General features: G+C 39.3%; 1 protein-coding gene across 1 annotated transcript in view; it reads right to left on the minus strand.

The window, feature by feature from the left end:
- The window catches only part of LOC119720875, a 34,299-nt gene extending 31,762 nt beyond the window's left edge, over positions 1–2,537 (minus strand). Inside the window, exons 1-2 of the mRNA XM_038190742.1 lie at positions 2,520–2,537; positions 1,026–2,030 (exon numbers count right to left, since the gene is read on the minus strand). Of these exons, the coding sequence (XP_038046670.1) occupies positions 1,026–2,030; positions 2,520–2,537 (1,023 nt within the window). The remainder of the gene's footprint in view (positions 1–1,025; positions 2,031–2,519) is intronic.
- Between the last annotated feature and the right edge of the window lie 8,568 nt (positions 2,538–11,105).

The following is an 11,105-nucleotide window of genomic DNA, read 5'->3' on the forward strand; positions in this document are numbered from 1 at the left end:
GGGGTTCCTGAAATCCACGTGTTGGATCTTCTGGCTGATTTCGCATCAGATAGTTGAAGGACGTGGCCTAAGAATGAGTGGGTAGGTATTTTCATGTCATGTGGTCACATTAGAGGATGCTGTAGTACAAGTAGGTATTGGAGAGGGGAAGACACTGGCAGAGTGTGTCTTGGGGGGTAACGTTCTCATTTCATCTACAGTAGCTCTCTTTGTTCAAGCAGGGGATAAAGAGGCAGAGGAAGTCCTTGAGGACAACATGAAGGATTGTACCTTACAGGTCACAGCCGTGCATCCCTGATGGTGGAAAGGTGGGAATCCTCGACTGCTTAACTGTGGACAACGGCATCCCATCAATTGACCTCTGGTCAAGGGATGCCAGACTCAAGAGTGTCATCACGGCAAGTCAACCATGAATCACTCCAGTTTAAGAGAACTAAGGCACGGGTGGTGTTGAAACCTTCTATTTGGTTGTGCACGGTGTAAGTGATTTATGCACACCTCCAAATCTGCCCTGTCTCTCGACATCCCTCTAGCTGGATGCCGTCCTGAACCCCTGACTATCTGCTGGGGTCATCATATACTCAGAGAGGGTCCTCTGGATTCTGCCGTCAACCGGAGAGCATATGTTGCTGTGATTCAATACCCGTTTGCATTATGCTGTACTTGTACAGTACAATTGTGGAAAACACTTAATTTTATACCATAAAAGTACAGGATTTCCTGCACAAATACGGTCAAGAACACTGAATGCTACTCTTGATGGCAACTTTTGAAAACAATGCATACAAATCTTACAATTTTGCTATGTTGATGACAGTTTACAGCACATACATGTATTGCAAGTTGAACAATAGTGATATATTCAGAAAAGAAGAAATCATAAAACAGAGATATCAGGAAAAGAAGAAAATGATTGTTACACAAGTGCCTCAAAGATTACGGAAACATGCAGTCATGGCACTTTTAATACCAAAATATACCAAACAATAATTCCGCGTGTACAAATGCCTTCTGAGAGATCTTACCTGATGCTGAATGCTGCTTTCTCCAATTTGCTGCAGGAGGGGTGTAGCCTTCAAAGTTGCTGCAATCTTGCTGGCCTCTTCTTCTGTCAATTTTTTCTCTTCTTTCTTCTTCTTGGTCTTATCACCGCTGCTGGTCACTGAGGCCTTAGGGTCAGAACTTGGGGTCTTAGCTGCATTGGCATCTGCTGACTTTTTGGCATCTGCCGACTTTTTGGCATCTGCCAACTTTTGCATTGCTGCAGATTGTTGGGCAAGCCTCCGTGCTGTAGTCGCCATGGCCACAGCACTCTTTCTAGGGATTATGATGTCAAGTAAGGGTATTGGTTGAGAGGGACCGGGCCGAGTTGATAAGGGTATTGATTGCGAGGGACCGGGCTGAGTTGATGTTTCTTCAGGTTTCTTTTCTTCCTCTTGCTGCTGCTCCTTTGGTTTCTCTGAAGTCGCTGAGGGTTTCTCATGATCCCGTTTGTCAGTTGTTGGCTTCTTGTTCCACATGGCATCCCTTTTGCGTTGGTACCAGGCTGGCATCCTGACTCCCTGGTTGGGTCGGCTGCTGGACGAGTTTGATGAGCTCCTCCCTGCTGAGTCAACCTTCCCAGTGGCCTCGACGGGGCGTCTTCTTTTCCTATCGGGGCTGTCTCCATGCCGACTCTGGGATGGCAGACTCTTCCTGTCGCTGGACCTCCTCCTGTCTCTTCGCTCCCCTGATGGGCTTCTTCGGCCTCGATCACGCCTCTCTCGGCTGCGGCTCCTAGTTCTCCGGGGTGGTGAACCGTGACTCCTTCTCCTGTCATTGTTTCGCGAGTAACTCAGAGACCTTCTTCGGTCCCTATCCCTGGAGGTGTGCCGTTCGCCTCGGGAGCTCTCTCTCCCTCTATCCCTGTCTCTATCATCGCGACGGTCTCGGTCTCTGTCACGATCTCCTAGCCTGTCTGGAGATCTCCTGGTCCTCCCTAGCCGGTCACCTGCATGTCTGGTGTCATGCCTCTCTTGACTGTGACTCCTCTGTTGTCACAGCGAAGTAATAAAAGAATAAATAGTCAAATGATTGATTCATTAAATTATGCCATGCTGAAAGACAACATTAAAATATCTCAAAAACCTTTTTGACCTGAAAACAAATCATGCCAGTATCTGAACAAATCATGCCAATATATGAACAAAGCAAGTTTTAAAGGTTTATGTACAAAACTAATTTTTTTAACATTGAAGAGTGCATTTATTTTGCGTCGATGACTTTACCTACAAGTTTGCACCCAGAAAGCCTCAAGGAACTCTTAGAGAAACATTTTTACTGTACTATGAACCCTTTAGCAGAAAATTTGCAAAATTATCTATGAAAACTACAGGAAGCAGATTGAGCCATCAACTAATAGTATATTACCAACGTGTATGCTGGATCCCACGATCCAGGACACTTTTTTATGCCATATTCAAATTTCTTCTACATACAGAACAATTTTCCCACTTTTAAAAATCAATTTTACATCTAACCTCTGGAGCCAATTTCATAGAGCTGCTTGAGCACAAAATTTGCTTAATCACAAAAAATCCTTGCTAATTTAATCAGGTTACCCACCAAAACTCCATGCAATTGAAGTTAACAACAGCTAAATACCAGTCACAAGCAATGTACATGTATGTATCACATGGTGTTTTGGCCGGTAACCTGATTATATTAAGCAATCTTTATTTTTTGCTGAAGCAAATTTTGTGTTTTTAAAAGCAGCTCTATGAAATTGGTCCCACTTGCTGTCAGTAAGGTAAGGTCTGTTACATGTATGTTGGAAAGCTCAAAACATCTTTGGTGGCCTTGAAAAGGAGGACAAACCACTTGAGCAGTTCTTCACGAGCGGATGAGTGTCAACTTTGCCATGATTTTTTTTAAATAGAACACAGTGCTATGGGTACACAGTGACAATGCGATTCAGGTACGGTAGCAAGCACATCTCATGAAGAAGAGAACTGATCCAAGTCTTGAATCATGCAGCGAGACATGTTTAGTTTTGGGGTCTTTAGAAGACGAGCACTAAAAATTACAATTACAAGCCAAAGCTTTTTTTTTGGCGTCACAAAATTTAACTTAAATTTTACAGCAGAAATCCACTTTTATGCCGATCACAATACAATTGCATGCAGCAAGGAATGGGCAATTTTTAACAGGCCAAAAATTAATAGAAATAATATACTTGCTATTATTTAAGAACAGTGAATTTGTTTAACTGTAACAGATTGTGGCTTGAAGTTGTAGGTTCCACAACTTTCTTTTTTACAGCACTTGGTAACTGATACATAGGCAAAGCGAACTACTTGCGCAACTTTCTTGTCTTGACAAATGTCCACAAAAAATAATATGAAAAATTTACCCACATAATTTCACTTGCATACTTATGTTTGCATATTTTGCACTATCGTTAAATTTCTATAGCTAATCAAAAGACTATAAAAAACAGAACTACCCAACATTGCTCAGACATTGGCATGAAAGTTTGAACACCAGCGATTACAGAAAATATAAAATTTGTATAAAAGTTAGGGGCCTGACGTTTTCCTAAGTACAGTTGGAACGTCACTATACCGAACACCGCTTTACCGAACACAAAGTCATAGCCCAACAGAGCAATAGGTATTTGCTGTTTTAATAGGTTTTTGTTGTTTTGTTGTATATTCCACCATGTCAGTGCCACCACTTGCAGTTAAATCTGCTGGCGCAGATGAAGTCAAGTCAGTCTCTCTCTCAGTATCAGGGGCTTTTTTTGTCCCAAAATGACAAGACAGTGTTTTTTGGGGGGCGAGCTGTTTTCCCTTTTGGCGGCATATTTGCTGGCCACGGCATACGTGCATGCAGACTTTACAAGGAAAACTTTCGACCAGTCACAATATGGTGAGGTGAACGTTGCCGATATCATAGCAGTGCGCAATGCAGCACTGCAGCGATCACCTAGTGGACTGCTTCAGATTGCTCAATTGCAACACCGCTATTCTTGTTCGAATCTTATTCATGCGCCGCGTTGAAAAAGTCAGTTTTTCACCCAAAAATTCAACTTGACCAAATTTGCTCAAAAGTTCACACGAGGAGCCTAGAGGCCAGAATTGAATTTTCTGAAGAGTTCAACTCATTACATTCAGTATCCAGTGAGAAAAGACAACTTTTTGATTTTTTTACAAAATGCCCCCAAAACTTCAACGTTTTCCATAGCCGGCATCATCGAAAAAGTCAGTTTTTCACCCAAAAATCAAAGTTGACGAAAATTGCTCAAAAGTTCACACGAGGTGCCTAGAGGCCAGAATTGAATTTTCTGAAGAGTTCAACTCATTACATTCAGTATCCAGTGAGAAAAGACAACTTTTTGATTTTTTACAAAATACCCCAAAAACTTCAACGTTTTCCATAGCCGGCATCTTCGAAAAAGTCAGTTTTTCACCCAAAAATCGAAAGTGACCAAATTTGCTCAAAAGATCACACGAGGTGCCTATAGGCCAGAGTTGAATTCCCTGAAGAGTTCAACTCATTACATTCAGTATCCAGTGAGAAAAGACAACTTTTTCATTTTTTACAAAATGCCCTCAAAACTTCAACGTTTTCCATAGCCGGCATCATCGAAAAAGTCAGTTTTCCACCCAAAAATCAAAGTTGACGAAAATTGCTCAAAAGTTCACACGAGGTGCCTAGAGGCCAGAATTGAATTTTCTGAAGAGTTCAACTCATTACAATCAGTATCCAGTGAGAAAAGACAACATTTTGATTTTTTACAAAATGCCCCCAAAACTTCAACGTTTTCCATAGCCGGCATCATCGAAAAAGTCAGTTTTCCACCCAAAAGTCAAAGTTGACGAAAATTGCTCAAAAGTTCACACAAGGTGCCTAGAGGCCAGAATTGAATTTTCTGAAGAGTTCAACTCATTACATTCAGTATCCAGTGAGAAAAGACAACTTTTTGATTTTTTACAAAATGTCCCCAAAACTTCAACGTTTTCCATAGCCGGCATCATCGAAAAAGACAGTTTTTCACCCAAAAATCAAAGTTGACGAAAATTGCTCAAAAGTTCACACGAGGTGCCTAGAGGCCAGAATTGAATTTTCTGAAGAGTTCAACTCATTACATTCAGTATCCAGTGAGAAAAGACAACTTTTTGATTTTTTACAAAATGCCCCCAAAACTTCAATGTTTTCCATAGCCGGCATCATCGAAAAAGTCAGTTTTTCACCCAAAAATCAAAGTTGACGAATATTGCTCAAAAGTTCACACGAGGTGCCTAGAGGCCAGAATTGAATTTTCTGAAGAGTTCAACTCATTACATTCAGTATCCAGTGAGAAAAGACAACTTTTTGATTTTTTACAAAATGCCCTCAAAACTTCAACGTTTTCCATAGCCGGCATCATCGAAAAAGTCAGTTTTCCACCCAAAAATCAAAGTTGACGAAAATTGCTCAAAAGTTCACACGAGGTGCCTAGAGGCCAGAATTGAATTTTCTGAAGAGTTCAACTCATTACAATCAGTATCCAGTGAGAAAAGACAACATTTTGATTTTTTACAGAATGCCCCCAAAACTTCAACGTTTTCCATAGCCGGCATCATCGAAAAAGACAGTTTTTCACCCAAAAATCAAAGTTGACGAAAATTGCTCAAAAGTTCACACGAGGTGCCTAGAGGCCAGAATTGAATTTTCTGAAGAGTTCAACTCATTACATTCAGTATCCAGTGAGAAAAGACAACTTTTTGATTTTTTACAAAATGCCCCCAAAACTTCAATGTTTTCCATAGCCGGCATCATCGAAAAAGTCAGTTTTTCACCCAAAAATCAAAGTTGACGAATATTGCTCAAAAGTTCACACGAGGTGCCTAGAGGCCAGAATTGAATTTTCTGAAGAGTTCAACTCATTACATTCAGTATCCAGTGAGAAAAGACAACTTTTTGATTTTTTACAAAATGCCCCCAAAACTTCAACGTTTTCCATAGCCGGCATCATCGAAAAAATCAGTTTTTCACCCAAAAATCAAAGTTGACGAAAATTGCTCAAAAGTTCACACGAGGTGCCTAGAGGCCAAAATTGAATTTTCTGAAGAGTTCAACTCATTACATTCAGAAAACAGTGAGAAAAGACAACTTTTTCATTTTTTACAAAATGCCCCCAAAACTTCAACGTTTTCCATAGCCGGCATCATCGAAAAAGTCAGTTTTTCACCCAAAAATCAAAGTTGACGAAAATTGCTCAAAAGTTCACACAAGGTGCCTAGAGGCCAGAATTGAATTTTCTGAAGAGTTCAACTCATTACATTCAGTATCCAGTGAGAAAAGACAACTTTTTGATTTTTTACAAAATGCCCCCAAAACTTCAACGTTTTCCATAGCCGGCATCATCGAAAAAGTCAGTTTTTCACCCAAAAATCAAAGTTAACGTAAATTGATCAAAAGTTCACACTAGGTGCCTAGAGGCCAGAGTTGAATCCCCTGAAGAGTTCAACTCATTACATTCAGTATCCAGTGAGAAAAGACAACTTTTTGATTTTTTACAAAATGCCCCAAAAACTTCAACGTTTTCCATAGCCGGCATCATCGAAAAAGTCAGTTTTTCACCCAAAAATCGAAAGTGACCAAATTTGCTCAAAAGATCACACGAGGTGCCTATAAGCCAGAGTTGAATTCCCTGAGGAGTTCAACTCATTACATTCAGTATCCAGTGAGAAAAGACAACTTTTTCATTTTTTACAAAATACCCTCAAAACTTCAACGTTTTCCATAGCCGGCATCATCGAAAAAGTCAGTTTTTCACCCAAAAATCAAAGTTGACGAAAATTGCTCAAAAGTTCACACGAGGTGCCTAGAGGCCAGAATTGAATTTCTGAAGAGTTCAACTCATTACATTCAGTATCCAGTGAGAAAAGACAACTTTTTCATTTTTTACAAAATGCCCCCAAAACTTCAACGTTTTCCATAGCCGGCATCATCGAAAAAGTCACTTTTTCACCCAAAAATCAAACTAAACCAAATTTGCTTAAAAGTTCACACGAGGAGCCTAGAGGCCAGAATTGAATTTTCTGAAGAGTTCAACTCATTACATTCAGTATCCAGTGAGAAAAGACAACTTTTTGATTTTTTACAAAATGCACCCAAAACTTCAACGTTTTCCATAGCCGGCATCATCGAAAAAGTCAGTTTTTCACCCAAAAATCAAAGTTGACGAAAATTGCTCAAAAGTTCACACGAGGTGCCTAGAGGCCAGAATTGAATTTTCTGAAGAGTTCAACTCATTACATTCAGTATCCAGTGAGAAAAGACAACTTTTTCATTTTTTACAAAATGCCCCCAAAACTTCAACGTTTTCCATAGCCGGCATCATCGAAAAAGTCAGTTTTTCACCCAAAAATCAAAGTTGACGAATATTGCTCAAAAGTTCACACAAGGTGCCTAGAGGCCAGAATTGAATTTTCTGAAGAGTTCAACTCATTACATTCAGTATCCAGTGAGAAAAGACAACTTTTTGATTTTTTACAAAATGCCCTCAAAACTTCAACGTTTTCCATAGCCGGCATCATCGAAAAAGACACTTTTTCACCCAAAAATCAAAGTTGACGAAAATTGCTCAAAAGTTCACACGAGGTGCCTAGAGGCCAGAATTGAATTTTCTGAAGAGTTCAACTCATTACATTCAGTATCCAGTGAGAAAAGACAACTTTTTGATTTTTTACAAAATGCCCCCAAAACTTCAACGTTTTCCATAGCCGGCATCATCGAAAAAGTCAGTTTTTCACCCAAAAATCAAAGTTAACGTAAATTGCTCAAAAGTTCACACTAGGTGCCTAGAGGCCAGAGTTGAATCCCCTGATGAGTTCAACTCATTACATTCAGTATCCAGTGAGAAAAGACAACTTTTTGATTTTTTACAAAATGCCCTCAAAACTTCAACGTTTTCCATAGCCGGCATCATCGAAAAAGACAGTTTTTCACCCAAAAATCAAAGTTGACGAAAATTGCTCAAAAGTTCACACAAGGTGCCTAGAGGCCAGAATTGAATTTTCTGAAGAGTTCAACTCATTACATTCAGTATCCAGTGAGAAAAGACAACTTTTTGATTTTTTACAAAATGCCCCAAAACTTCAAGTTTTCCATAGCCGGCATCATCGAAAAAGTCAGTTTTTCACCCAAAAATCAAAGTTAACGTAAATTGCTCAAAAGTTCACACTAGGTGCCTAGAGGCCAGAGTTGAATCCCCTGAAGAGTTCAACTCATTACATTCAGTATCCAGTGAGAAAAGACAACTTTTTGATTTTTTACAAAATGCCCCCAAAACTTCAACGTTTTCCATAGCCGGCATCATCGAAAAAGTCAGTTTTTGACCCAAAAATCGAAAGTGACCAAATTTGCTCAAAAGATCACACGAGGTGCCTATAAGCCAGAGTTGAATTCCCTGAGGAGTTCAACTCATTACATTCAGTATCCAGTGAGAAAAGACAACTTTTTCATTTTTTACAAAATACCCTCAAAACTTCAACGTTTTCCATAGCCGGCATCATCGAAAAAGTCAGTTTTTCACCCAAAAATCAAAGTTAACGTAAATTGCTCAAAAGTTCACACTAGGTGCATAGAGGCCAGAGTTGAATCCCCTGATGAGTTCAACTCATTACATTCAGTATCCAGTGAGAAAAGACAACTTTTTGATTTTTTACAAAATGCCCTCAAAACTTCAACGTTTTCCATAGCCGGCATCATCGAAAAAGTCAGTTTTTCACCCAAAAATCGAAAGTGACCAAACTTGCTCAAAAGTTCACACGAGGTGCCTAGAGGCCAGAATTGAATTTTCTGAAGAGTTCAACTCATTACATTCAGTATCCAGTGAGAAAAGACAACTTTTTCATTTTTTACAAAATGCCCCCAAAACTTCAACGTTTTCCATAGCCGGCATCATCGAAAAAGACAGTTTTTCACCCAAAAATCAAAGTTGACGAAAATTGCTCAAAAGTTCACACGAGGTGCCTAGAGGCCAGAATTGAATTTTCTGAAGAGTTCAACTCATTACATTCAGTATCCAGTGAGAAAAGACAACTTTTTGATTTTTTACAAAATGCCCCCAAAACTTCAACGTTTTCCATAGCCGGCATCATCGAAAAAGTCAGTTTTTCACCCAAAAATCGAAAGTGACCAAATTTGCTCAAAAGATCACACGAGGTGCCTATAAGCCAGAGTTGAATTCCCTGAGGAGTTCAACTCATTACATTCAGTATCCAGTGAGAAAAGACAACTTTTTCATTTTTTACAAAATACCCTCCAAAACTTCAACGTTTTCCATAGCCGGCATCATCGAAAAAGTCAGTTTTTCACCCAAAAATCAAAGTTGACGAAAATTGCTCAAAAGTTCACACGAGGTGCCTAGAGGCCAGAATTGAATTTTCTGAAGAGTTCAACTCATTACATTCAGTATCCAGTGAGAAAAGACAACTTTTTGATTTTTTACAAAATGCCCCCAAAACTTCAACGTTTTCCATAGCCGGCATCATCGAAAAAGTCAGTTTTTCACCCAAAAATCAAAGTTGACGAAAATTGCTAAAAGTTCACACGAGGTGCCTAGAGGCCAGAATTGAATTTTCTGAAGAGTTCAACTCATTACATTCAGTATCCAGTGAGAAAAGACAACTTTTTGATTTTTTACAAAATGCCCCCAAAACTTCAACGTTTTCCATAGCCGGCATCATCGAAAAAGTCAGTTTTTCACCCAAAAATCAAAGTTAACGTAAATTGCTCAAAAGTTCACACTAGGTGCATAGAGGCCAGAGTTGAATCCCCTGATGAGTTCAACTCATTACATTCAGTATCCAGTGAGAAAAGACAACTTTTTGATTTTTTACAAAATGCCCTCAAAACTTCAACGTTTTCCATAGCCGGCATCATCGAAAAAGTCAGTTTTTCACCCAAAAATCGAAAGTGACCAAACTTGCTCAAAAGTTCACACGAGGTGCCTAGAGGCCAGAATTGAATTTTCTGAAGAGTTCAACTCATTACATTCAGTATCCAGTGAGAAAAGACAACTTTTTCATTTTTTACAAAATGCCCCAAAACTTCAACGTTTTCCATAGCCGGCATCATCGAAAAAGACAGTTTTTCACCCAAAAATCAAAGTTGACGAAAATTGCTCAAAAGTTCACACGAGGTGCCTAGAGGCCAGAATTGAATTTTCTGAAGAGTTCAACTCATTACATTCAGTATCCAGTGAGAAAAGACAACTTTTTGATTTTTTACAAAATGCCCCCAAAACTTCAACGTTTTCCATAGCCGGCATCATCGAAAAAGTCAGTTTTTCACCCAAAAATCAAAGTTAACGTAAATTGATCAAAAGTTCACACTAGGTGCCTAGAGGCCAGAGTTGAATCCCCTGAAGAGTTCAACTCATTACATTCAGAATCCAGTGAGAAAAGACAACTTTTTGATTTTTTACAAAATGCCCCCAAAACTTCAACGTTTTCCATAGCCGGCATCATCGAAAAAGTCAGTTTTTCACCCAAAAATCGAAAGTGACCAAATTTGCTCAAAAGATCACACGAGGTGCCTATAAGCCAGAGTTGAATTCCCTGAGGAGTTCAACTCATTACATTCAGTATCCAGTGAGAAAAGACAACTTTTTCATTTTTTACAAAATACCCTCAAAACTTCAACGTTTTCCATAGCCGGCATCATCGAAAAAGTCAGTTTTTCACCCAAAAATCAAAGTTGACGAAAATTGCTCAAAAGTTCACACGAGGTGCCTAGAGGCCAGAATTGAATTTTCTGAAGAGTTCAACTCATTACATTCAGTATCCAGTGAGAAAAGACAACTTTTTGATTTTTTACAAAATGCCCCCAAAACTTCAACGTTTTCCATAGCCGGCATCATCGAAAAAGACAGTTTTTCACCCAAAAATCAAAGTTGACGAAAATTGCCTAAAAGTTCACACGAGGTGCCTAGAGGCCAGAATTGAATTTTCTGAAGAGTTCAACTCATTACATTCAGTATCCAGTGAGAAAAGACAACTTTTTGATTTTTTACAAAATGCCCCAAAAACTTCAACGTTTTCCATAGCCGGCATCATCGAAAAAGTCAGTTT

This window comes from Patiria miniata, unplaced genomic scaffold, assembly GCF_015706575.1.
Source record: "Patiria miniata isolate m_02_andy unplaced genomic scaffold, ASM1570657v1 HiC_scaffold_9, whole genome shotgun sequence".
NCBI classification, from domain to species: Eukaryota; Metazoa; Echinodermata; class Asteroidea; order Valvatida; family Asterinidae; genus Patiria; species Patiria miniata.